Genomic DNA, 27084 nt, shown 5'->3' with positions numbered 1-27084 from the left:
AATAGTTTGCAAGACCCTATCTGAAAAAAACCCATCACAAAAAAAAGGGCTGGTAGAGTGGCTCAAGGTGTAGGCCCTAAATTCAAACCCTAGTGCCACAAAAAAAAAAAAAAAAAAAAAAAGTACCTGCTAGGTACTCTATTAACAAAACATAGAGACACAGAAGAGGTGGTGCTACTTGGATGTGGAGGCAGGAGTATCACGGTCCAAGGCCCACTTGGGCAAAAGTGCAAGACCCTGTTTGAAACATTAACTAAAAGCAAAAAGGACTATGGGCATAGCCCATGCGGTAGAGCTCTTGTCTAGCAAGAAGCAGGCCCTGAGTTTAATCCCCAGTACTACCAAAAAACAAACAAAAAACATAGAATGCAAGAGATATACACACACAGAGGCATACACAGGAGGGAAGACTGATAACATTCAGAGAAGGAATAAAGTGAACTCCTTAAAACCAGATGCTCAGCAAAACTCCCAAGGCCATACCACAGAATAGGAGTCATCATCATTCATGGCTCAGATAACTTTTTCTCTTAATAACTCAAGTTGCTATCACACACAGGACCATTAAAAGCCTATCACAACTCTGTCTGCTTTTCTTATTCCAGAGACAGTTTCACTTCAGTCTTAGGATTATGTCCAGCATTGTAAGGTTTAAAAACTGGTTGATCTCAGGAGACAAAGAAGTATCCTACTGTTACACAATTTGTCAGTCTTTATTCATATCAGTTTATGGAATGAATTATCTAGTCCCTGCATATGAATTGCCATAAGAATCGTTTTTATATAATTCTATGGAAAAATGAATCCAAAGGTCAAGGTTAAGAACTGCTACATATTAACCATTCGGTACTTACCAAACATAATTTCAGATGAGGAAAATAAATGATTTCTGTCAACTTTACAAGTGTGTAAAATCACTATAAAAACTACCTTCTTGCCTTTGCTCTTGGTTATTCAGTGAACATGCTCTGGGCCCTGTCATATCATAAACCTGATTTTTGTGGAAAAATCACCGGCTACACTCTTGTTTTTTTTTATGCATTACCAGTACAGTACCTGTCAAACTCTAAGACCCAGATGAAAACCAGAGAGCCAATCCCATTTTCCTTGCATTGGCTTGAATGTGCACATGCAGCCACTACTTAGCAACCATCCTGTTTCAACATGCACATGAATCATACAGACAGCTGAAGAGCAAAGAGAAGTTTGGTTTATTTTCAATCAAGGAGTCATTTTCATTAAGCTACTAAGTAATGAGCCACAACCATGAGAATACATAAAGACCACACCACAGTGTCATATATATATATATATATATATATATGTACACATATATATGAGGGAATCAGGAAATGTCTGCTATGAAAAGGAAGATGGGAGTTCAGACAAAATTTTTTGAGATTTACATTCTAAGGCAATGTTGATCAATTGTCAATGACCAATTTAGAAAATATGGAACAAGAACAAAAAAGAAAATGCGGGACAAATTAGCAGAGTTACAGATTCAAAAATAGGGAAGAAAGACAATTTAGAAATGTCTTTTTTTTTTTTTTTATTACTGGGGTTTGAACTCAGGGCCTCAGGCTTGCTAGGCGGGTGCTCTACCACTTGAGGCACTCTACCAGCTCTTTTTTGTGTTGGGTGTTTTTGAGATAGGGTCACAAGAACTATTTGCTGGGGCTGGCTTCAAACTGCGATCCTCCTGATCTCATTCTCACAAGTAGCTGAGATTACAGATGTGAGCCACTGGTATCCAGCTAGAAATGTAATCTTTTATCTGGGTGCAGTGACATGTGCCTGTAATCTCACCTACTCGAAGTTTGAGAGGAGGGTCTGAAGTTCAAGGCCAGCCTGGGCAACACAGTAAAATACTTTCTCAAAAACAAAACAAAACAAACCAACCAAGAAATGTCATCTTTTAATGCATATAAGAAATGCTATGGATGCGCTTGTGTGAAGTCAGGGCTGGAGGAAGAGATGGAAAATAATCCTCAGTACTTTCTTCTATTAATAGAATGCAGCACCGGGTGCGAGTGGGTGGGAGGGGACTGCAAGCTGACAGATGAGCAGGAGGAGCAGAGAACTTCCAGACAACATGAAGAGTCCGTAACATGGGCTTACTCTCAATCTTACAGGATGACAAAATCCACTTAAATGTATGTGCCTGGAAATAAAAAGCGCCAAGGCTCCAGAGCTGGAAGGAATCTCAGAGCCATCTAGCTTAACCTGTTGTTTACAGATGAGCAAACCAAGATGAGGCAAACTAAAATCAGTAACCAGAGACAAGCCACTAATCTTTAAAGCCTGGGACCTTTTATCCCTCAAATGTTACAGTCTCATACCCTGTTAGGATTTATCTGAGAAGCCTCTGAGAAACCCCAAAGCCTACAAATTATTAATTATTTTATCACTAAAACAAAGTTTTAGCACAGGAGAGAAACAAGTAGTAGAGGTAATGAGCAAGGGGCATATTTTATACAGAAAAACATGCTCTCATTAACATCTGTTTTAAAACCATGATCTGAACAATTTAATACTTTGTGAGGATAATAATGTGTTGCTTTCTTGGTTTCCCAATGATACAAAAAAATTTCCTGAGCATAGGGACCACATCTCATACAGCTGTTTCTCACAGCCCCTCCAGTTACACTCAGTATAATTGTTGAATTAAGGGTTCAACAATTATATGCTTGACTGATGCTTTCTAGGCATAATGGACTAAAATAAAACTCTGAAAAGCTATAGCCCAAGAGATCAGCAAAACATCTTTAGCACTGCTTCTATAGGACAGCTGTGTTAGTGTTCTAAGAAAATAGTAAAAGCTGGCACCAGTGGCTCGCGCCTGTAATCTTAGCTACTAGGGATTGCTGAGATGGGGAGGACTGTGGTTTCAGGCCAGCCTGGGCAAACAGTTTGAGATTCCATCTCCAAAAAAATAACTAGAGGACTGCAGGTGTGGCTCAAGAGGTAGAGTGCCTGCTTTGCAAGCGTGAAGTCCTGAGTTCAAACCTTAGGCCCCCACAAAAAAGAAAGAAAAAGAGAAAGAGAAAGCAGTGAAAATGCTGTGCTCGGAGTAGTTGATTGAGATTTTAAATTACCAACTTTCTTACTTATCTTCTCCCTTCTTAGGATCAGTCCTATTTCTAGAAGAGTAAAAAAAAAAAAGAAAAACTATTTCAAATGGCGTCCCTGTCTTAAAATACAGATCACAGGTTGATGAGATCAAGAGAAGAAAAGTACACAAAATAAAATTCACAACTTTAGGTCACCTTGTTTTCTATCTCTAAAAACCAGATGTTAAGTCTTTGGTTTAAAATTCAAATTTTCCAGAGAAACTCTAAAATAAATCCTAACCTCTAACTCTACTTTTAGACATCAGGAGATCCTTTTGCAAATGAATTTATTCTTGAGATACGACATATCCGCCTGTAACCCCAGTAGTACTCATAAAGCCCAAGAAAGGTGAAGGGGTATTTACAAGGAACCCACGCAACATGAACCAGCTGCCTGTTCTCTGCAGGATCACTTGATGCAATATCCCAAACTCTGCACATTCCCACAAATTATTTAGATTAAAAAACTGCTTGTGAATCCTAATAAAATATATAAAAACAATATAGTACTATTATCAAGGCACCTGGGAGGCCTATGAAAAGAACAGCAACTTGTGGACAAGGACTACAAAAGATTGCTTTTACTGCCACCCTCTGCCTTCCTTGGGAGCTTTGCAGGTAAACAAGCCAATTCTCATCATGGAGAATATATGGTTTTTAGAGGTCACAAAAACTGTGACATAACTGATTAAAATGAGAATGAGACAAACATAGAAAGTCAACATCCTTAACTTTGTTCAGTGAGTTATGACCTGGCAACTCCAAGGTTAAATCAAATGCTGTTCAAAGACCATTATCAGTCATTTTCTGAGCAATGACTCAATGCTGGCAGAAATTTCACACATTAACATGACCTCTAAAGAAGATACTAGTCTATCAAAGAGATTTTAAAGGGGCCAGCCATTTCCATTACCAGTGGGCTCCCTAGTTTGAGAAAGCCAACTGGTCTAAACAGATTCAAAGATAGGACTTTAACTGCTGCACAGTAAATTCAGGAGGGAAAAGAAATCCAGTAAGTTCAAAATGGAATTGTTAAGATGCCAAAGGGAGACAGTGAAGATGCAAATCCCAAGCCTCTCTACAAAAACTGTACCAGTCTTCATAAGTGAAATCACAGATGAGATTATCCATGTAAAAGGCTCAGCACGGCGCCCAACACATAGCAGTAACATTAACAGGCAACAGTTATTGAACACTCAACCCACAGTGAACCCTCAGCTACCTAAGCAGCAGCACCAGGAAAAAAACTTTTGAAGCAAGTACTGACCTTGGCAAAGAACTTCAGTTGAGTTTTTGTTTGTTTGGTTTTGGTTTTTTGGCAGCACTGGGGTTTGAACTCAGGGTCTCACGCTTGTTAGCAGGTGATCCTACTGTTTGAGCCACTCCTCCAGCCCCGTTAGTTGAGTTTTTAAGGTTTTCTCAATAAAGAAAGCCTCATTTTTTGTGCCTTTAAGGAAATAATCACAAGGACACTTTCTTTGAGGAATAAGAAAGGCTTAAAGCGTAGCAATTTCAGATGACAACATTAAAGAGAAAGAGCTACAGAAGCATACTCCTATAGTTATTAATCTCTGGGCTCCCTTCATAGGGAAAGGGTTAAATACAGACTTGGTAAAGCTGAGAAATTCTGGAGTGTGCACATTAGTTAAACAATGTGAAAAATCAGCAAAACTAGTTTGCCATGAACAGCAGTCTCCCCAAAATAGGCTCTCATTTACTTTTCATTTCTTCTGCTTTCCAGTCTCTTCTCTTTGAAGCAGCTCTTGATTAGTCTCTTTTTTAATTGCCACTTAATTGGGAAACAAAATTAGAATACTTATTTGATATCAGTGATGAGGGTTCACTTTTCATTTCTGCTTTGATCTAGTTTTGGAAAACCAAAAGCCGAAGGAAGAAATGAAGGAAAAGGGACTAAAACGGTTTCTTCTTTCCAAGGGCTAGATGCAATTACAAGCCAACAAACAAACATGGAGAGAACTACCTTTGGAGAACCTGAAGAAGAAAACAAAAGCAAGTAAGGATAGCTTTATAGAATGTACTTTCTAAGTGTAACTATCTCCTTTCTTCTTAAATTTCCTTATAGGTGATAATATCTCATGATCAGGAAATGAGAAAACTTATAAAGATCCCTGTTAAAGCTGGGGGTGGTGGTACATACCTGTAACCACAGCTAATTGGGAGGCAGAAACTGAAGGGTCTTGAATTCAAAACCAGCCCAGGCAAAGTTAGCAAGACCCTATCTCAAGTGGTGGAGTACTTGCCTAGCTTGCTCAAGGCCCTAAATTCAATCCCCACTACCAAGGAAGGAAGGAAAAAAGAAAAGAAGAAGCCATGTTTACCCATGGATTAAGAAAGTAGAGTAACAGAGAAGAGATATCAACCATCAAAGGGCTCTTGACCCATGGTTTACCAGCATCTCAATGCAAAATAAATTCCAAAAGGATGCTAGAAACAAAATATTCTAATTCTTTTTTGTTCCAAAACACAAAAACTTTATTTGTTATCCCAAAATTAATATGTACTGCCAGTTGGTAAGGTTTATTCTTTAACAATACTTCTTGGAAAGCCTTTCATTTTAAAAAAGGAGGGAGGCTAGAGATATAGTTCAGAAGTAGAATGCTTGCCTAGAATACATAAGATCCTCAGTTCAATCTCCAGCACTGCACAAAACAAATAAACAAGCAAACGAATAAAAGAGGGAGCACTGGGATGTAGCTCCATGGTAGAACGCTTGCCTATCATGTGAGAGGCCCCAGGTTCCATTCCCAGAAGTGCTCCACTCCCCCAAATTAAACCATATAAAAAAACTAGAATCTACAGAAGGATGCAGCAAGGCTGGTGGAGTGACTCAAGCAGTAAGAGTGCTGGCCAAGCAAACACAAGGCCATGAGTTCAAGACCCAGTGCTGCCAAAAAAAAAAAAAAAAAAATCACAGAAGGATGCAGCATAAAAATTATCTTCTTTCAATTGCTCAGGGTAATTTGTCAGGTGAGCAACTGGGAGAAAAATGTTGACCTCCTTTCTTCTGTTGAGCGTTCTGGGGTGTTTGTTTTGTTTTTGATAATTACTAGAAAAATTGTAGACAGATACATATAGACATACATAGATATGCATGTGCACAAGTATGTACTTATATATATATATATAAAGTTTTATACTCCCCAAATGCTTATGTTTACTTAATTATGGAGGAAACATACCAATTACAAATGTCAAGAACTAAACTCATCCCACCAGGCGCTGGCTCACAACTGTAATCCTACCTACTCAGGAGGATCATGGTTTGAAGCCAACTCAAGAAAATAGTTCTTAAGACCCCCCCACCTCGAAAAAATCCATCACAAATAAAGGGCTGGTGGTGTAGGCCCTGAGTTCAAGCCCCAGTACTACAAAAAAAGAAAAAGAACTAAACTCATACACAAAGAAAACAAACAGTTGCATTTCTTATGAATCTAGTGCATGATTTCATTAGTATAAAGCGGTAGGAACCCATTTTGAAAAGAGGACTATAAGAGAAGAGTTAGTTTAACTATCATTAACCTCTATTGCATATCGTACTTTAGAATTACTAGCACTGAAAGAAGAAATTCCCCTCCCATTCTTATTGAGGCAGGACGGAAAACAGGAAAACAGGCCATGGAACTCCTCAGACCTCATGTGGCTTATTCTCTAAACTCCCTAACTCAACTCAGTGCTATCTTCTGCTGTTGTAAATTGTGGAACAAACCCTTGGGGTAATTCTGCCTTCCTTCATTCCTCAGATAGAAATATACATACTGATCACCCTCCAGGCCCAAACCATCACCCTAGCCTGGAGACCACATAAACCTCTCCCCACTCGCTCCTGTTTTTTTCCCCTCCCACAGTTTAGCTGGTTCTTTGAAAAAACACCTTGAGCTGGTGCTAGCAGCTCACACCTGTAAAACCTAACTATTCAAGAAGCAGAGATTGGAAGGATCATGGTTCAAAAAGCCAGTCTGGACAAATAGTTTGTGAGACCCTATCTTGAAAAACACATCTCACAAATGACAAGTGGTATGAGCACCTGCCTAGCAAGCGTGAGACCCTGAGTTCAAACTCCAGTACCCCTCCAAAAGAAAACCCTTGAAACAGACAGCTCTCTCTCTGCTTCTGGCTTCCACCTGGCCCATCATGCCTATTGTAACCCCCTCCCCTTCCCTAACCTTTAATAACTCTTATTATCACCCTTACAATGTCTACATATCCTACCTGAATGCATCCATATAGGATGTAAGAATCTGGGATTTTCTGTTTACCAGTGACTATAACATTATCACTTTCTTTCTTTTCTTCTCTCTCTCTTTTTAAATTTGAGACAAGGTCTCACTATATAGCCCAGGCTAGCTTCAAACTCATGATCCTCCTACCTCAGCCTTCCCAAGTGTTGGGATTATAGATGTGTGCCACCATTTCTGGCTCCAGCTTCACTTCCAAAAACATTTTAAATAATATTAAGTAATGTTCAAGGCCAACCTGAGCTACACAGTGAGACCCTGTCTCAAAATACCAAAGTAACAATAAGTGAAGACTAGCATTTCAAGAAGCAAAAACAGTGTAGAACTTCCACAACAAACTGAAGGTTACCTGATTTCTGTTGACAGTTCACTAAAATTGTAGTAAGACTTAGAATGATACTTCTGTGGAAAGCATGTATATATGAAAAATCTAACATCTTTCCACTCAGTGAGGAGAAATGAAACTAACATTTGAATTTATTCATTCATTCATTCAATACTCATTAACACCCAGTAAGCGCCAGGCATCTGATGACACAATCTCTGTTCTCATGCACTTTTCAGTCAGGTGAGGCAGGGACTGGACACATTAAGCAAAATTATCAAACATGTTATTTAAATATTGCTACAATAATAGCTACAAAAAATATGTGGTAAGAGCAGAGGGCAAGCTGGAGGTTAGGGAAGAAACTGGAGCATAAGTAACTTTCCCAAGGTCACAGGATTATTAAGCATCAGAACCAGGCTTTGAAACCAGGTTTGAATGACTCCAAAGTCCATGCTTTTCCAGAGGTGCTATACTGTTTCTTCCCAAAACATTTTCCTCTGAAAGTTAATGGAAAAACCTTGACTATCCCAGATTCTAAGTGCTAAAGGTAGACTCCCTCCTTCAGACTGAGTCCTGTTTTTCACCTGCCACCTCCAAACTCATTTTCACAAACCTCTAGATTTGGCATACTAACAAATGTAATTTGTTCTCCAAAACCAGAATCATGAACAGCAACACTCACTCCCTGCCCCCATCAAAAAACAAACAAACAAAAAAACCCACTTTCACAGGTTTCTGTTGTTATCACTTTGTTGTGCTACAAATAAAGAACTTTCTGGCCGAGAGTTTTTTCTCTTTGCTGTTCATGCTGGCACTGAACTCAAGGTCTACAGCATGCTAACCACGTGCTCTACTACAAGCTACACCCAGGTCACAATAACCAGTTTTGCAAGGTGATTCATAGAATATCAGAAATAAAACCTATTAAAGAACTATAGACATTCACCAGGACAACAGTTTAGTATAGAAAAATAAACAGAATTAAATGAAGAGCAAAGAAAAAGCCATACTTTCACTTCTGAAATGACTTTCACATTCAACATTTGGAGCTTTACTCAAGAGGGCTGACTTTTCCCTTCTTCTGTTTCCTACTTCCTCTTTCTCAGTTCTTCCATTCTTAGGAACTTCAAAACAAGGCTTTTATTATATTAGATCTGTTTTAAATAGCAGCAACAGAACACAGCCATAAAAATCAAGCTTGGAAAGCTTCCTTTTCTTCCACATTCTTCCGGCTAAAGAACAAGAAGGCTAGATTTCTTTTTTTTTTTTTTTTTTGCAATGCTGGGGGTGGAACCTAGACTCTTACACATGCTAGGCAAAGTACCTCCCCAGTGAAAGCTAGATTGAATACCTCCCCAGTGAAAGCTAGATTGAATTTTTTTTTTTTTTTTTGCCGCATTGGGTTTGAACTCAGGGTCTCACACCTGCTAGGCAGGCACTCGTACTGCTTGAGCCACTCCGCCAGCCCTTTTTTTGTGATGGGTTTTTTTCCCAGATCGGAATATCCTATCTATTCCGAACCATTTGTCCCACCTGGGAACCATGATCCTCCTGATCTCTGCCTCCTAAGTCTGAAAGTTGAATCTTTTAACCTAAGATTCAATGCAAGTGGATAACTACTTAAATAATCCTTTCCTCTTCCATCTCTATAAGGTGACAGAATTAAAAGGGAAAAAAGGGTTTATCCAAAGACCTCAATCTTCTACCTTCACCTGGGCTTTACCTGGAAGGAGGTTAAGAGTTGCAAGTTACTGGAAATGACATGCTGGCTACAAAAATCAAACCATCACAGTTTCTCACAATCTTTAGTTTGAAAAATATATAGATATTCACAGGGAGAGATGCAGGAACAATGTGAAGGAAGATGAATGGTAAGCTGAGGCTAACAACAATGAAAACTGACTTGGAAAAAAGAACTGAAACACTCAAATATCTGGTGCATTTCTTCTTTTCAAGGAACAAATAACAGTAATAAAATCAATTAATAGGTGATATTAATCTCACAGATACCAAATACTATCCAAGGAGCAACATTAGTTTTTTGGTTTTTTTGTGGTACTGGGGCTTGAACTCAGGATCTACACCTTGAACCACTCCATCAGTCCCTTTTTGTGATGGATTTTTTGAGACAGAGTCTTGCAAACTATTTGCCGGGGCTGGCTTCAAACCGCGATCCTCCTGATCTCTGCTTCCTGAGTAGCTAGGATTACAGACGTGACTCACTGGTGCACGGCTTGCAACATCAGTTTTTTGAACCTTCATATGCTTCACAAAGTTAACAGCAAATATTCAGGAAGACCAAATTATATACTGTTCAGGAAACTTATGGATTATTAGGAGCTACAGACACTGTATAAATCAATATATCACAGTTAATTACGTACGATTTATACACTGAGTTTATATTTTGTGATTCTCTGGCAGCAATATTTTACGACATAATTATAGGCAAAGTTTGTATAGCCTGGTGAATTTCCTCATTGAAGGCGAAGTGCAGCGAAATGTTTTATTATTCGTTTATTGCTAGTCACGTTGTTCGGTACACCACCTTTACAAGTAACATTCCCTCTGAAACTGTAGTTACTAGATTGCCCCATATGATACCCATTGAACCCATCGTTCACTATGCTCTTTTTCCTGGTCGTGCCTGAAGCACACGAGTTGAACATTACAGGCAAGAACTTTTATATAATAAAAGTACTGAATGTCTCCGGTCCTTAATACACCGAGCACCCACCGTGGTAAATGACAAAGGCAGCAACCAATCGCCAGACAGGATCCACAAGTCTTAGCCAATGAGAATATGGGGGTGGGGTTAAACTAAGCTCCGGGTGACTTCCCCGCACCCCAGAGACCCAGGTTATGGGAGACTGGGCAAGAATTGGGACTCCGATGATCTCGTTACCTTCGGTTGTAGCTGTTGTCCTCCTCGTTCTCGCAATCGCTGCAGTGATCATGGCCGTTCCCGTTCCCTTCCATCATCTGCGGTAGCGGAGATGCCGGCGGCTTCACTGCTGTCTCACTCTCATCCGCCATCTTAAATTGCGAGAGCGGGGCTCCGCGCCCTGCTACATGGGGGGCTGCTATTGGACGAAGGGAGCTTACGCCTTATTCTGGGTTTTGTAGTTTTTGTGAGGAAGAGAGCGGCATAACAGTAGTTATTCCTGGGAAACCGGAACAAGGTGGACTACAATACCCAGAAATCGTGAGGGGAAGCTGTCCTGGAAGGGGTGGGCGGCAATCCCGGAATCCCCGGCGTTCGGCCGCGCTCTGAGGGAAGGTGGGCCGCAAGGTTGGCGGGGCCGACCCTCTAGCCCGGGCGGCCGCGGGGCATACTGGGAGTTGTAGTTGAATATTGGTTTAGGGTTTAGGGCGTGGAGGCTCCGAACTCCAAGGTTTGACTTCAGCCTGCCCTGCTAGTTCCCCCGCCACAGGCGAGCCGTTATTGGCTGCCGTTAAGGACCGTTACCATTCCCCGGTAAGTGAGAGAGACTGAGGCCCGCGGGTGCGACCCGCCGGGAGCCTGAATGTCACGGACCCTTTTGGAGGGAGAACCCAGGTTTGCTCTTGGACACCTCAGTCGGGACTCTAGGCAGACCTGGGTCATTGACCGTCTAAGGCCTCCTGAGAGGCTGCGGACTGTGGTGTGTGGGATACTAACCCTGAGCCAGGAGACTTGACTGCTTGGCAGGCAGGGCCCTCCGCATGTTGGCCGCGAGGTACTGATCTCCATGAAGCTCTTCCACACATATTATCCCTGTCATTCCCTATAAGGGCCCTCCACAACTACTGTCTGTCTGTCTGTCTCTCCCTCCCTCTCCCCCTCCTCTTCCCCGCTTCTATACTCCCCTCCCCCCATTCTACCACTTGAGTCACGACCCCAGCCCTCACAGCGAGTCTAATGAGCACTTATACACCAGCATCCGTGTAAGACTTTTCATACATCATCTCATATAGTCCTCACAACAAGCCTAGAATGTGGGTACCACTATCATTCCCCTTTTTCAGAGACGAAAAAAATGGCCCAGAGAGGTTGGCAAATTGCACAGTCACATAACTAGTAAGTTGTAAAACCAGTGTACAAATCCGGATCTGCCTGCTTCTAGGCTCTTTTAATTCTTTGCCACCATAACAGTCCTATTGTCTGGCTGGTGAGGTGGCTCAGTAGTAGAGCGCCTACCTAGCAAGTGTGAGGCCTGAGTTCAAATCCTAGTACCACCAAAAAACAAACAAAAAAACTGAATCCTGTTATCTGATACAGGAATTCCCCACAGGAACTGTTATTAGAAGGTAACTAAGCTATTTGAGCCTTTTTGAATGCTTAGTCCCTCAGGTCTCACCCCTGTGATTAATTTCATCATAGTTCTGAGAAGAGAGTCCAAAGACATTCCCACTCAGAGATTTCCTATTTGGGTTAGGTGTGGTGGGTGGTGGTGGAAGAACTAGTTCTTACCATCCAGAGCTGCATGGCCAAAAAGGGAAATGATCTTTGTCTTAGGGAAACTCTCAACATGAGAAGGGTAGGGTGGGAAGAAACAGTTCTCATCTGACTCAGGGAAAGAAAACCAAATAAAACATAGAGCTAAATATAGTCAACATTTTTTTTAATATATATCAGTGGCAGGAGTAGAAAAGTATATATGATCTCAAGCTGCAGATTATCCCCAATCATTTCCAATTAACTTTGGAAGGCAGTCAAACTGCCACGTTGGCTGAAAGTTGTCACTCACACTCATCACTCCAGGGCAAGACTGCTGTTGGGCATCATTGGCTCATGCCTATAATCGTAGTTACTCACAAGGCAGAGATCAGGAGGATCTCGGTTGGAAGCCAGCCAGGGCTAATAGTTTGCAAGACCCTATCTCGAAAAAGCCCTTCACAAAAAAGGACTGGTGGAATGGCTCAAGGTGTAGGCCCTGAGTTCAAACAAAAAAAAAAGTGCTTTCAACACAACATCATGATGCATGTTGGGGCTGGAGCTATAGCTCAGTGGTAAGAGTGGTTACCTAGCATGTGTGAGCCAATTCCTAGCACTGCAAAAGCAAAACAAAAAATAAAACAGACACTGTAGTTGGCGCCAGTGACTCCAACCTGTAATCTCAGCTACTCAGGAGGCAGAGATCAGTAGTATCGTGGTTCGAAGCTAGCCGAGGCAAATAGTTCAAGAGACCCTATCTTGAAAAAAAACAGCACAGAAAAGGGCTGGTGGAGTGGTTCAAGGTGTAGGCCCTGAGTTCAAACCCAGTGCCACAAAAATAAATAATTAAATAAAAAACCAGAAGCCATGATGCCATATATGCAGCTGCTGGAGAATGAGAGGTCAGAAATAATAATAAAGGATGGATTTAGTTTTCTAAACAATTCGCCTCCTTTAGTTCATATGACCCTGTGAAGTAGATGGGAAAGAGATTCGAAGAAAATTGTATTTGCCCCCAAAATCAGTGATACCCAGTTGCAGAGCTTGGACCAGAACTCACATTGGGTATTCTAATTCCCAGTCCTGTGTTTTCTTTCCACGCAGACATGCAGACATGCAGAGGTTGAATGAACACTAACGACGTGAACTAGGAAGAGTGATTATAGGTAATGACTTCCTGATCTCTATGGGCCCTGCCATTCTTGTGGTTCAAAGCTTAAACATTTTGCCCTATATTTTAAAGCAAACTGAGTAGTTTTTGCTCAGTGGAGAGCCTCTCTGGGTATAGACAAGCAACATGGCTGTTGTGACCAAGTTCAGAATGAAAGTGTAAGTCCAAAGTTCTAGAACCCAGCATCTCTGAGAATTTCAGAGTTACAAGGGAACTGGGGTACATACCCCCTCTCTCAGTACTTTTCAAGTTAAAATCCTCATTTAGATTTTGTAGTATCCATGGTTTCTCTATAATAAAATTGAATTGTACAATAGAGTGTATGTGATCACTTTTTTTTTTTTTAAATAGTGCTAAGGAATGCAACCCAGGGCCTCATGTGTGCTAGGCAACTAAGCAACACTTCCATGAAACTTCTTGTTTCATGTCATTTTTTTCTTTTCTGGTACTAGGGTTTGAACTCAGGGCCTACACCTTGAGCCACTCCACCAGCCCTTTTTTGTAATTTTTTTTTTTCAAGATAGGGTCTCTCAAACTGTTTTGCCCAGGACTGGCTTGGAACTGTAGTCCTCCTGATCGCTGCCCCCTGAGTAGCTAGGATAATAGGCATGAGCCACCCTCGCCCTGCTCTGCTGATTTTTTTACCCACCCATTTTGGCAGGGTTATCATATGATGGTAGTGGGGTGCAACAGGGTTCTGAGGATGGCTGAGGGACATGCCTGTGAAGCTCTGTGGATTCTGAAATTTGCTCCTGGTTTAAATACTTCTCTTATCCCGTTGAGGTGTTTCTGGAGGCAATGTAGTGGTTAAGTGTAGGTTTCAACCATTGGCGGTGACACATACCTATAATCCTAGCTACTTGGAAGGCTGAGGCAGGAAGATCAAGAGTCCAAGGCCGGTGGCTCACGCCTTGAGTAGCTGTAATCCTAGCTACTCAGGAGGCAGAGATCAGGAGGATCTCAATTAGAAGCCAGCCTGGGCAAATAGTTCATGAAACCCTATCTCAAAAATAGCTAACACAAAAAACTGGGCTGGTGGAGTAGTGACTCAAGGTGAAGGCCCTGAGTTCAAGCCCCAGTACTGCAAAAAAAAAAAAGTTCAAGGCTCAGCCTGGATAACATAATGAGAACCTTGGGGATATACCCAAAAGACTGTTACTCCAGAGGCACCTGCACATCCATGTTTATTGCGGCACTATTCACAATAGCCAAGTTATGGAAACAGCCAAGATGCCCCACCACTGACGAATGGATTAAGAAAATGTGGTATCTATACACAATGGAATTTTATGCAGCCATGAAGAAGAACAAAGTGTTATCATTCGCTGGTAAATGGATGGAATTGGAGAACATCATTCTGAGTGAGGTTAGCCTGGCTCAAAAAACCAAAAATCATATGTTCTCCCTCATATGTGGACATTAGATCAAGGGCAAACACAACAAGGGGATTGGACTATGAGCACATGATAAAAGCGAGAGCACACAAGGGAGGGGTGAGGATAGGTAAGACACCTAAAAAACTAGCTAGCATTTGTTGCCCTTAACGCAGAGAAACTAAAGCAGATACCTTAAAAGCAACTGAGGCCAATAGGAAAAGGGGAACAGGTACTAGAGAAAAGGTTAGATCAAAAAGAATTAACCTAGAAGGTAACACCCACGCACAGGAAATCAATGTGAGTCAATGCCCTGTATAGCTATCCTTATCTCAACCAGCAAAAACCCTTGTTCCTTCCTATTATTGCTTATACTCTCTCTACAACAAAATTAGAGATAAGGGCAAAATAGTTTCTGCTGGGTATTGAGTGGGGGGAGAGGGAGGGGGTGGAGTGGGTGGTAAGGGAGGGGGTGGGGGCAGGGGGGAGAAATGAACCAAGCCTTGTATGCACATATGAATAATAAAAGAAAAATGAAAAAAAAAAGAGAAAAAAATAGAAAATCTTTAAAAAGTTTAAAGAAATAAAAAAGAATTTTAAAATTTAAAGAAGAAAAAAAATTTTAAAAGAGAGAGAGAATTGAGCATGGTGGCACACACCTGTGAACTGAGACTTAGGAGGCAGAGGCAGGAAGATTGAGAGTTGGAGGCCAGCCTGAGTTACATAGTGAGATCAAGACCAGCATGGGGTAAGAACTTTTGTAAATCCCACAATGTACCCCCACCCAGCATAACAATTAAAAAAAAAGAAGAGATAAAAAACAAAACAAAACAGCATGGGCTATACAGTGAAACTAAACTAAAACAAAAAGTGCAGGTTACAGAGTGTGTCTTCCTGAGTTGTAACTCTGGGCTCTGCCTCTAATTAATGAGTGACCTTAAGAAAGCTGCTTAACCTCTCCTCTGAGCTTCAGTGCTTCATGCATGCACAGTACTTAGTTGTGTCTGGGGAGAGAGTCAATACTTAATTATTTTCTTTCTCAAGAACTCAGCATTACTACTATGATAACTAAAGAAAAACTTGTTCATAATGTCAACCACAGATCCCAGCCTTTGCTGTACTCCCAGCATGTCAGACATAGTTCTTTGTCTAGTGGGCCTAGAAAGACATAAGCCAGGTTGTGATTCATTAATTCAGCATTTTGGAGCATCATGACATACTAGGTTTTATAGCAGAAACTAGAGAATCAGGCACAGGAGAACACAGTTCCTGACTTGTGTTTACTCCACAAGTTGGGAGGTATCCAGACTGACAAATACAGTGCTGTACATGAGGGAGCACAGGGTATAGCAGGAGCTCAAAGGAGGGTCCCTTTATCTGGAGAAAGGAATACTGGAGAAAATGATGAATGACCTGAGTTTTCCTAGGAAGCAAAAACCAACTGAAAGTCCAGTTGCCTGAGATGATTGTGCTTTGAGGTACCATACTGAGAATGATGAGAGTGGTGGCTGGAGAGTGAGGAGCATTTTGAAAGTTGGGATTGGAAAGGCAGGCAGGAATCAGGCCATGAAGGGCCTGATTACCCTAAAGACTTAGGAACCGTTGATGGATTTTTAACTGGGGATAGATAGGATCCAATTTTTTTCTAGCAAAAGATCATACTGGCCTGGTGCTGGTGGATCATGCCTGTAATCATAGCTACTTGGGAAGCAGAGATAGGAGGATCTTGGTTTGAAGCCAGCCCCAGGCAAATAGTTCTCAAGACCTATCTTGGAAAAAAACTGCCCCCAAAAAGGGCTGGCAGAGTGGCTCAAGTGATAGAGCATCTTCCTAACAAGAATGAGGTCCTGAATGCAAACCTTAGTACCACAAAAAAAAAAACAAAAAACCATATTGGTTCAACTGCTCAAGTGCACTGCCTTGCAAGTGCAAAGCCCTGAGTTCAAACCCCAGAAACAAACAAAAATCATATTGGCCAGCAGCCTGTCTGTCCTAGGTAAGAGGGTTTTTTCCCTCTGAGGAACAGAGCTAGTGAATTTGGTGTGAAATAAAGGTTTGGGAGATGGTCTGTTGCGGCTTCCTGTCTCCCTTGGAGTTTAATTTTAGGAAGGGACCCCATGCTTCCTGAGATGTAGCCCTGACACATGGCCCAGAGCCCAGTGGTCCCACCCCTGCTTGGTGTTGTAGATTTGAAAGAATGCCAGGCATTCCCTGCCAGAAGACATTTGAGGTAAAATCAGAAAAAATAGCTATACTGGTGGTTTATGCCTGTAATCCTAGCTACTCAGGAGACAGAGATTACCACTATTTAGTATCAAGTTCAGATTTATACCTGAATGTTTTAACACAAAGATGGGTATAATAATTAGATTACCTTCTTCCATCCCATTTCCTGTAGATTACCTTCTTCTGTCCCATTTCCCAAAGGAACAAATGTAAGACATATATCTGGAGTGGTGATCTTTCTAAGTTGTGAAAGGCCTTAAATTTCAGGCTAAGAAGTTTGGACTTATCCTCCAACTGGTGAGGACTTACAGGAGGGTTTTTGGAAGCTTTTTTTTTGAGAAAGGGTCTTGCTATGCAGCTCAGGCTGACCTCAAACTCTCAATCCTCCTGCCTCAGCCTCCCAAATGCTGGGATTACAGGAGTGCACCACTACACCTGGCTTTGGAAGCTTTTATTTTTTTGGTGGTACTGGGGTTTGAGCTCAGGGTTTCATGCTTGCTAGACATGTGCTCTGCCACTTGAGCCACACCTCCAGCCTGCTGGAAACTTTTAAATAAAGGATAAATATTAATGGTATTTGTGAAGTGTAGTATAAATTTAATTGCTTATTAATATTTATTTAAAATAAACACATGGAAAATAAATTAGTTTTAAGAACCAGGAGTCAAAGGAGTCATTTCTAATGACTCAGGGTTGTTCATCAAACAAAACTTGAAGCAGTGCTCTAAGTCCAGCTGTCATGCTAAATGCTAAAGACACAGAGGGGACTAAGATGCTGGTCACTGTCAGGATGAAATGAAATCACTGTGGACAGGTCTCAGCTGAAGCCAGCTCAAAGGTTACCATTTCTGTCCTGAATAATGGAGGGTATGTATTTGAACTAAAAAAAAAAACCTCTTGGTGGCATCACCTTAAGACTGCAAAGGCTGAGGAAGAGCCTGGATTGAAGCCCTGCAGTAACCCTCCAGCCTTTCCTCTGGGATTATCCCAGGGCAGACTGCAGCTGCTCTTGTGGATTGGACCACACATATATCTCTGTCAAAGACAAGGCCTGTCTGGGCACTGATGGCTCACACCTATAATTCTAGCTATGTAGGAACAGAGATCAGGAAGATCGAGAGGTTAGAAGCCAGCCTGGGCAAATAGTTCCATGTGACCCTATTTTGAAAAAAACCCTTCACAAAAAAGGGCTGGTGGAGAGGCTCAAGGTGTAGGCCCCAAGGTCAAGCCCCAGTACCGCAAAAAAAAAAAAAAAAAAAAGGACAAGGCTGTTCTTATATAGCAATGGTTCCCAATACTATACGGCAGTAACTGGAAAAAGTGGGATCATCTAGAGAGGTTTCCATACAATATGCTCCAGGTGGATTGGGATAATTTTGGAGGGCAAAGCAGGTAGGAATGTTCGGCCATACTTATGTGATGGGAGTGTGGGTATCCCTCTGATGTTATAAAGTAGTACAAAGGCTTAGAGCCATGAACTAGATTATCTGTAAATTGTTCAATGAAGGAGACTGAGACATTAAATCTGACTCTATAGGATAAAAATTAGATTTGTTCTTCATGATTCTGTAGCTTAGAACCAGGAGAGCTTTTATCTAGGGAACAGGACTGAACTTCGAAAATAGCAAGAAGCTGGGCTTCAGGCCTTAAGTTCAAACTCCAGCACCATCAACAAAAAAGACATTGGGGGTGCGGCTTAAGTTGTAGAGCACCTGCCTAGCAAGTACAAGGCCCTGAGTTCAAACCCCAGTACCACTACCAAACAAAACCAGCAAGAAGCTGTATTGAAAGCCAGTGAATACATCCAAGTATAGACAGCAGAGATAATGAGGAGACACACAGAGTCAGGATGTTTGGACTAAGTGGCTCTTTTTATCATAATATAGAATCCTATTTGTGAGTTCCAGGCCAACCCGGGATACATAGCAAGAAACCTGTATCAAACAAGAAAAAGAATCCTATGTATTTGGTGTCCTTGACTGTTGAAGTCAAGGAGAAAGTTTCAGGGACTAGGGTCACCAGAGAAAGATTTAAATTACTTCTTTCTTCATTCAGTATATTGAATCCTCATTGGCCACGCACTGGGTATATTAGTGGTAAAGATAGATTGGTTAAAGGAAGTAGAGGGCAGAGATAGTTTAGGGAGAAGGAAAGGAGGCAGAGTATGAGTTAATTAAGGATTGCCTACTACATATAATTCATTAATGCATTCGTATAATTCATTAATGAATTCATGTAATGCATTAATGGATTTATGTAATGCATTAATTAATTCATATAATTCATTAGGCGCTTTTGGTTGTTTCCAGTTCTTTCAATAACCTGCCCACTTTAAGAGGAGGCAGGATGAGAGGCTAAGTATGGACAGAATAGCGGCTCTTCAATCACGTGACTGTTTCAGCCGCCTTAAGTAGTGTGAGGATTGAGATAATGCCTACAGAGTGCTCTTAACACCAGCCAGGTACAAAGTGTTCCGTAAACTGTCATAACTACCATCGTGAGTCTGAACTGGAAGCTAGGATTTTGCAGAGCACTGAAATCTCTGACCCTCTGCGAGGTCGGCAGGGACACGCCCACCTAGTCCGTGGTTCTTGGGCTCCGCTCCGCCCCATCTGCCGCTCCTCGGCTACGTCCCTTCCGCTGGTCTGAGGTCGGGTTCGCGTGCTCGCACCCGAGCCCCGCCTGTCCGCCGGGAGCCAGCCAGTAAGCGCCGCGGAGATTGGGCGAGCGACCGCTGCCTAGGCCGTGAGAGCCCGGGTACGTAGCGCCTTGGGGGCGGCGGGAGCGAGCGGGTCGCGGGAGAAGGTGGGTTGGGCGGGCGACTGCAGCGCAGAGTTGCTTTGTTCGCCTCCGGCTTTGCGGGGCTGGCTGTAGGCCCGGCTCTGGACGCGCAGAATCACGGCGCGGCTTTTTTAAAAGCACACCCTGTGTAGCTGACACTGGGGCAGAGAAGCGCTTTTATCATTGTTTTGACAGTAGCCCTCCCAAGCAAGGTGTTATTTCCCCGGTTGTACAGATGTGGAAACGGAGAAAAGGGAAAGTTCACAAGTAGTATGGGTGGAAATTCTGCGTTGAAACACACGGTCAGGGCAAAGCCATTGCGCTTTAAAACTGTGGTCAGTCAGACCTAGGTTTGATTTTTGAATACAGCTTCTGCCACTTCCAGAGCCCGGATAGCTGCTGTTTTCGCTGCGTGATCTTCCAGTATTCAGACTTTCAGACCTCATTTCTGGCTTCCTCTCCCCAGGGAGACTAGACTGGTTGGTCGTCTATAAAGTTTTTAGCTTAGTTTAAGCCTGGGGGTGGCTTGGATCTCCCATTCACCCGCTAGTAAAGAGAGCCTCACAGGAGGAACGCGAATTTAGCCTGGGCTATATGGCAAGACCCTGACTCAAGAAATCAAAAAATGAAATTTAAATGTAAAATGTTTATATAAAAGGCTTCAGACCACCTGCCTGTTTCTCAGAGGAGGTGTTGGCATTCCTTGTGTGTGTGTGTGGTACTGGGGCTTGAACTCACGGCCTCGTGCTTGCAAGGCAGACCCTCCACCACTTGAGCTATTGTCCCAGCCCCGGTATTGGCATTTCTGGTTATGTTTGCTTATGGAGTTTTTGTTTTGTTTTTAATTTGTGTGTGGCACTGGGGCTTGAACTCAGGGCCTACATCTTGAACCACCCCACCAGCCCTTTTTTGTGAAGTGTTGCCTGGGCTGGCTTCCAACCGAGATCCTACTGATCTCTGCCTCCTGAGGAGCTGGGATTACAGATGTGAGCCACCAGCACCTAGCTGCTTATGGAGTTTTTTAAGCAATTTTGCTCTTCCTTAGGTAAGGGAAAATTACTATCCGAATGTTATATCATATTATATCCCAATTTTGTTTGTTGGTGGAACTGGGGTTTTGAATTCGGCTTCGGACTTAAAAAGCAGGCGCTCTAAGATCCGCTTGAGCCACCCTTCCAGTTTTTTTTTCCTTCTTCTTCGGTATGCTGCCCAGTTTATATCCCAATTTTATTTATTTATTTAGCGAAACTGGGGTTTGAACTCAGGGCCTCACGCTTGCTAGGCAGGCGCTCTTACCACTTGAGCCACTCCGCCACTCCACCAGCCTTTTTTGTGTGTTGGGTTTTTTCGACACCTATTTGCCAGGGCTGGCTTTGGACTGCAATCCTCCTGATCTCTGCTTATAATTAGGATTACCAGCGCCCCGCTTGTCCTTTATTTATTTTTTTATTTTATTATTTATTTTTATTTTATCATTATGTGTATACATTGTTTGGGCCACCTCCCGCCACCCCCCCTCCCCGTCCCAATCTTAAAGGTGGGGAAATGGAAGTCTTTGAATATGTTTTATGAAGGTTTTTGTTTTGTTTTCTGATTTTTTTTTGCTTTTGGTGGTACTAGGGATTGAACTGAGGGCCATGTACTTGCTAGGCAAGTGCTCTACCACTTGAGTTACACCCCATTCCTTTCTTTTGTGTTTTATGTTTTAAACATGATTTTATCTTGTTTTGTTGCAGGAGGGAGATGCTGATTTCACCTGAATAAATCATATTATTTGGTGTGTAAGAGTGCCAGCATAGGAACCGGTGAAAGATTAGAGATCTGGTTAATGAATAGGAAGTGGCAGACTTTTAATGAATAGGAAGTGGAGATTTTATCCGGTAAAAGCCCTAGATTCTCACCAGATCCTCTTAACTTCAGCAAAAATCTGAATCTGTCCTCTTGGGTGAAACATTTTAAGGGCTTCAGGACCTCTCTTGGTTTGGTACCTATACCTTAAGCAGAAAAGATTAGGACTGATAGCTGAGGGCAATGAAGCAAGGAGTTTAATTTTGTTTTTAAACTATCTGGCTGGGTGCTTGCTTCAGCAGTACACATACTAGAAAAAATTGGAACAACACAGAGAAGATTAGCATGGCTTCTGTGTAAGGATGGCACACAAATTCATGAAGCATTCCATATTTTAAAAAAAACTATCTGGCTGTCACATTTTTAGATTGACAGCTAAAATTTTTCCCTGAAAGTTTCAATAGTTGCAGTGGTTATGATTTCCAGTTCATTGTAAATATTGACATTTTTAGAGTAACAGTTAACATTATTCACTTAAATTTGCTCAGTAGAATCTAAATACCATAATGATTTGATTTTATTTCCCTGATCCTTTGAAAAGAAAAGTGAAGCAGTTTTTATTTAATAAAGTAAATTTTACATCCTTTTTTTTTTTTTTAAGACAGGGTCTTGTTATATAGCCCAGGCTGGCTACATACTTACTGTGTAACCTAGGCTGGCCTGGAACTCATGTTCCTCCTGCCTCAGTCTCCCAAGTGGTAAGATTATGTGCATGTACCACCATACCCAGCCCATTTTCTTTCTTGAGCTTGTATTTCCAGTTTGTTTCCTCAGAAAGTTTTTTTAACTATAAATAGATTTTATGCTTGAAAACCTTTGATTTTTCATCCCACTTCTTTGCAACAAAAATACCTGCAAAATTAAAACATTTTAAAAAATTATGTGTTATGATTAGAGTATTATTTTGGATTGAGTTTTTATGGCTGTAAAATATACTGATAAAACAAAACTGTGTTTTGGTAATTGTTAAAAAGTTTTATTTGAAATGCTTCTTTTCATTTTTAGTTCAAGTATCAATGTGTATTTACTAGAATGATGCTGAGGGTATAGTTCGGTGGTACAGCGCTTGACTAATGTGTGTGAGACCCTGGGTTCTATCCCCAGCACCAATAAATAAATAAATAAGAATAAAGCTGGGTACCTGTAATCCTATCATGCCTATAATCCTAGCTATTTGGGAGGCTGGGATTGGGAGGAATATGGTTGAGGCCAGCCTAAGCAAATAGTTCATAAGATCCTAGCTCCAAAATACTAGAGCAAAATGGACTGGAGGTATGGCTCAAGGGGCAGAGTGCATGCTTTGCAAGTATGACGCCCTGAGTTCAAACTCCAGACCTACCAAAAAAAAAAAAAGTTTGTCCATGTAAACTAAATACACAAGAATTGAAAAAAAAATTTGTGGCAATATCACGCAATTCTTTGACCACCTTCACAATTATGAGCAAGAAAATCAGGTAGTGCTCGATTATCAAATCATTTATTAATGATCTATTGGCCAACAGTTCTTTTATGATCCTCCTTCAACTTTTGAAGGCAAGGCAAGGATTTATTACAAGTCACTGTGGGTAGTCACATTCTCCACATGAAAACTGGTATTTTGAATTGCTCCTTTGTGGTGCTCTGGAGTTTTGCACTGTAGGGCAGTAAGATTTGGCACAGTTGAGTAGGTAGGCCATTTTCTGAAACCTGGGAGGTGGGTGAGCTGGGTAAGGAGGGCCTACAGGCACTTTGGCTAGTCTATTCCTATAGGGAGCTTCCATGGGAATCAAGTTGGAAATTTGTTTCCTCTACACTGTGCCTTTGTGCCCCTTGGAAAATCTTAAGGCATTCCCCAGGAGTTCTCATTCCCCAATGTGAAGACCACTTGGAACTACTGTGGGCAAATACCCTGACTTTTTTTGGTGGGGAGGGGGGTTTAGGATCTTACTATGTAGCCCAGGCTGACCTCAAACTTGTGATCCTACTGCCTCTGCCTCCAAGTACTGGGATTACATACATGCGCCACCAAGCCCTGCTCTATCTTCTTTTTAACTACCATTTCCTCACCTTTAGAATGGGAATAAATCAAAGAACTGGTTTCATTGGGTTTTTGTGCTGATCAGATGAGATCAAGGATGTCCTTGTCTAGGAAGTGTTCAAGCAATGGACGAATGGCTGCTTTTAACACTCAGGTTCTGCCTACTGAGGAACTAGGTACTCTGTCTCAGTTTCCTCATCTGTGAGTCCAAGATAATGTCAGCTCAGGAATGTGGGGGTGGCAAGTGATGTGGAAAAGGTTTCATGATTCTGAGGTTTTCTGGAACAGATGTTATTTTAAAACAGTTGATGTTGAGTTCCTGCTTACCCAGAAGCTGGACATTTTGCCACACACTTTTTATATTCAGTCAACAAATATATTTTAAGGGCCTTCTGCTTGTCGGGCTCTGTTTTAGGCACCTCAAGTATAGTTTTATGCCCAGCTTCTAGGGAAAGAGGCAGAGTACAGTAAACATATAGCTATATAGTATAATAGGTGATGTTAAGGTAGTAAATGCTGTGAAGAGAAGGGCAGTTGGGCAGAGAACTCAAGCCATGCAGTCCCTTGGGGAAAACACTTTCCATGCTGCAGGAACAGCATGTCCACAGCAGAAGTGGGAGTGTGTTCAGTTCAGTCAAGAGGCAGCAAGGGGGGTGATCTAGGGGAGGTCTAGGGGTCCCATATAACCTGTGTCAATCATGGCTTGTGCTGAAGTGAGGTGAGAGCTCCTAGAGGGTTTTGAGCAGAGGCTGGATCTGAGCTGACTTGCATTCTAAAAGGTCACACTAGCTGCTGTATTAGGAACCAATTGTTGGAGGGCAAAGGTGGCAGCAAGGAAATAACCTGGAGGCTGCTACAGTGATCCAGAAGTGAGATGACACTGGCATGGCATGTCTGTTTAGGTTCTGGAAGTGGGAGGTAGGGCTGGCAGGGGCACTGAGAGAGGAAACAGAGGATTCTAAGGTTTTTGACTTAGCGAGTCCTGCTGCTGCTTTTTTTGAAACAAGATCTCACTGTCTTGCCCAGGCTGGCCCCAAAATCCCAGGAGCAAGCAATCCATCAATCTTCCTGCCTCAGCCTTGGGAGTAGCCAGTATTACAGGTGCCTACCACAGTGCTGGCTTGGAGCCTGAGCAAGTGGAGGTGCTGTTTAGGGAACGTAGACTGCAGTGACTTGTGACACCACACACTGAATTGGGACAATGAGGTGACTGATCTCTGTCACCTCATTTAATGCTGACAAGACCTCTGTGAGTAGTCATTATTAATCTCATCTTTTCACTCAAGTAAAGAGCTGCTCTAAATGCTGAAGAAAATTGCCCAAGGCCACTTAGCTAGTTAAAGGGCAGCTGAAATCCCAACCAAGGTCCTTTTGACTGCAAAGCCTCTAAAAGTGGCCCTTCCCTCTGACTCTTTTTCTGCATAAATGTCAGCATAGACACCCCTTGCCAACTCTAGACATTCTTTGGAGTAATGGTTTCTGCTTGGAGGGTGCCCCAATGGAGTGAGACCTGTCACCTCCCATCCCTTGGTGTTGGCCAGAGGAGGAGGAAGTAGAGACTGACCCCAGCACCTCCTCTTGTGGCTCTCTCCAGGTAATTGGCAGCCTGGAGGAAGTGGTGACTTAATAGGCCTAGCAGAGAAGAGAACTTGGAGGTTTAAACAGCAACCCCTCACCTATAATGAAAGATTAGGAGTGGGAAAATGGTATAAAAATAGCACTTAGTAGTTAACTGGGAAACAATATATTTTTGCAACCATTGGTTCCATGAGAAAATAATTGGGTCCCCAGGCAGGAATGACTCATTTTCATGAATGATTATATTGATCATTGCAGGAAAATACATACATCCTCTTTGGAAAGCAATTCAAAGGAGAAGTGGCTGGCAGGCCAGGCATGCCCAGTGTGACATCTGAGAGCTGCAGAGGAGGAAACAAACTAATGAGCAGCCAGGTCCTGGCCTGGTGCAAGCAGGTTTGGGGTTGTTGATTGGGAGATGTGAAGCAGTAGAACTTGCTTCTCACTTAAGTCCTCAGCTGTCCTATGGAAAGAAAGAGAGAGTAGCCATTCAGATATCAGTTCCTTGTTCTGTTTAACCTATTGGGTGCTTTGTTTGTTTCCATTTTTTTTCTGCCAGCAAACACCATAAAATGGCCAGAAGGACAGCTGGGAGGCTGATTCTAGCCTCTGCCTTGCTACTAAACAGGAGAATGTGATCCCAGTGTTTTCCCCTCTCCTTCTCTGGACTGATACCTAGGCCAGGTCATGGAATCATTTGGTCATTCATTCACTCTATACTTATCAAACACTTTCTAAAAAGTAGTAGGACCATGGATCGAGTGCTTAGTGTGTTCCTGGTACTATTCTGAGACTTCCTGTGAATAGCACCTCAGAGAGGTGGATGGCATTAGCTCCATTTTGCAGAAGAAGAAACTGAGTTGAAGAAAGGTTAAGTAATTTGGTCAACGTTACCTAGTAAGTGATAGACATTAAACAGGAAGATTGGTACAAATTAGACATGATTCATAGCATCTTGAAACTTTTTTATCTAACACTTTAAAATACTTACAACACACACAAAAAAAAACTTCAAAGCATGATGGATATAAGGAAAGGAAAGCAAAGAGAGCAATGAGCAATCCACCTAATGTGGATTGAGGGTTCAGACTGTAACTTGCTCCTCTGCTGCTTTGAAACCTAGTCTCAGAGAGATCTCTCTGGTCCCTCATTCAAAATTATAACCCCTTTTACCTGGGTACCAGTGGCTCACACCTATAGTCCCAGCTATTCAGGAGGCAGCAATCAGGAGGATCAAGGTTTGAGGCTAGCCAAGTAAATAGTACACTAGGTCCTATCTAAAAAATACCCAACACAAAAAAGGGCCTCGAAGTAGCTCAAGTGGTAGAGTCCCTGCCTAGCAAGTGTAAGGCCCTGAGTTCAAACTCCACTACTAGCTGGGTGCCTGCAGTTCATACCGGTAATCCTAGCTACACAGGAGGCAGAGATCAGGAGGATTTCAGTTCATGAGACCCTATCTTGGAAAAAAAAAAAAAATCACAATAAAGGATTGTTGGAGTGGCTCGAGGTGAAGGCCCTGAGTTCAAGCTCCAATAGTGCAAAAAAAGCAAAAACAAAAAACTCCACTACTGCAAAATGCTTTTTTTTTTTTTGGGAGGTGGGATCATGATATTGGGGGTTGAATTCAGGGCTTCATGCTTGTTTGGTACATGCTCTGCCACTTGAGCTACTTCTCTAGCCCTTTTTTGTAATGAGTTTTTTCAAGACAGGGTCTCTCAAACTATTTGCTTTGGGCTGGCTTTGAACCGTGATCCTCCTGATTTCTGCCTCCTGAATAACTAGGATTACAGACATGAGCCACTGGAGCCTGGCTTGCATTGTTTTTGAGACAGGGTCTTGCCTGAATGCCTGGGCCAGCCTTGAACTGCAATCTTTGTATTTTTGTCTCCTCCCCATACCTGGGACCATGGGCTTAGGCCACTATGCCAGGCTTGTTTGTTGAGATGAGGGGATCTTGGTAACTTTTTTGACTGGGC

At 42.1% G+C, this 27084-nt stretch overlaps 2 protein-coding genes and 2 non-coding genes across 17 annotated transcripts in view; 2 read left to right on the top strand and 2 right to left on the bottom strand.

The window, feature by feature from the left end:
* The window catches only part of Nmt1 (N-myristoyltransferase 1), a 31996-nt gene extending 21222 nt beyond the window's left edge, over positions 1-10774 (bottom strand). Inside the window, exon 1 of one of the 2 annotated variants that reach the window (XM_020171662.2) lies at positions 10603-10774. In XM_020171662.2, coding sequence (XP_020027251.1) covers positions 10603-10733 — 131 coding nt within the window. In that variant the 5' untranslated portion in view covers positions 10734-10774. The remainder of the gene's footprint in view (positions 1-10602) is intronic. The other variant, XM_074045603.1, reaches the window with a different exon arrangement.
* A 155-nt stretch (positions 10775-10929) lies between these two features.
* Positions 10930-27084, top strand: part of Dcakd (dephospho-CoA kinase domain containing) — a 30881-nt gene continuing 14726 nt past the window's right edge. For 4 of the 13 annotated variants that reach the window (XM_074045613.1, XM_020171728.2, XM_074045611.1 and 1 more), the window contains exons 1-2: positions 10930-11175; positions 13219-13280. The gene's annotated coding sequence lies outside the window, so the exon portion shown is untranslated. Of the gene's footprint in view, positions 11176-13218; positions 13281-19305; positions 19642-25366; positions 25505-27084 lie in introns of those variants that run through there. The other 9 variants (XM_074045617.1, XM_020171718.2, XM_074045615.1 and 6 more) reach the window with 6 other exon arrangements.
* Positions 20906-20979, bottom strand: Trnaa-agc (transfer RNA alanine (anticodon AGC)). Its single transcript has one exon. It is a non-coding gene; the product is annotated as a tRNA-Ala (tRNA).
* On the top strand, positions 21740-21850 carry LOC141414311 (U6 spliceosomal RNA). Its single transcript, XR_012439371.1, has one exon. It is a non-coding gene; the product is annotated as a U6 spliceosomal RNA (small nuclear RNA).

This window comes from Castor canadensis, chromosome 11 (genome assembly GCF_047511655.1).
Source record: "Castor canadensis chromosome 11, mCasCan1.hap1v2, whole genome shotgun sequence".
NCBI classification, from domain to species: domain Eukaryota; kingdom Metazoa; phylum Chordata; class Mammalia; order Rodentia; family Castoridae; genus Castor; species Castor canadensis.
This window is presented reverse-complemented; position numbering and strand designations above follow the sequence as displayed.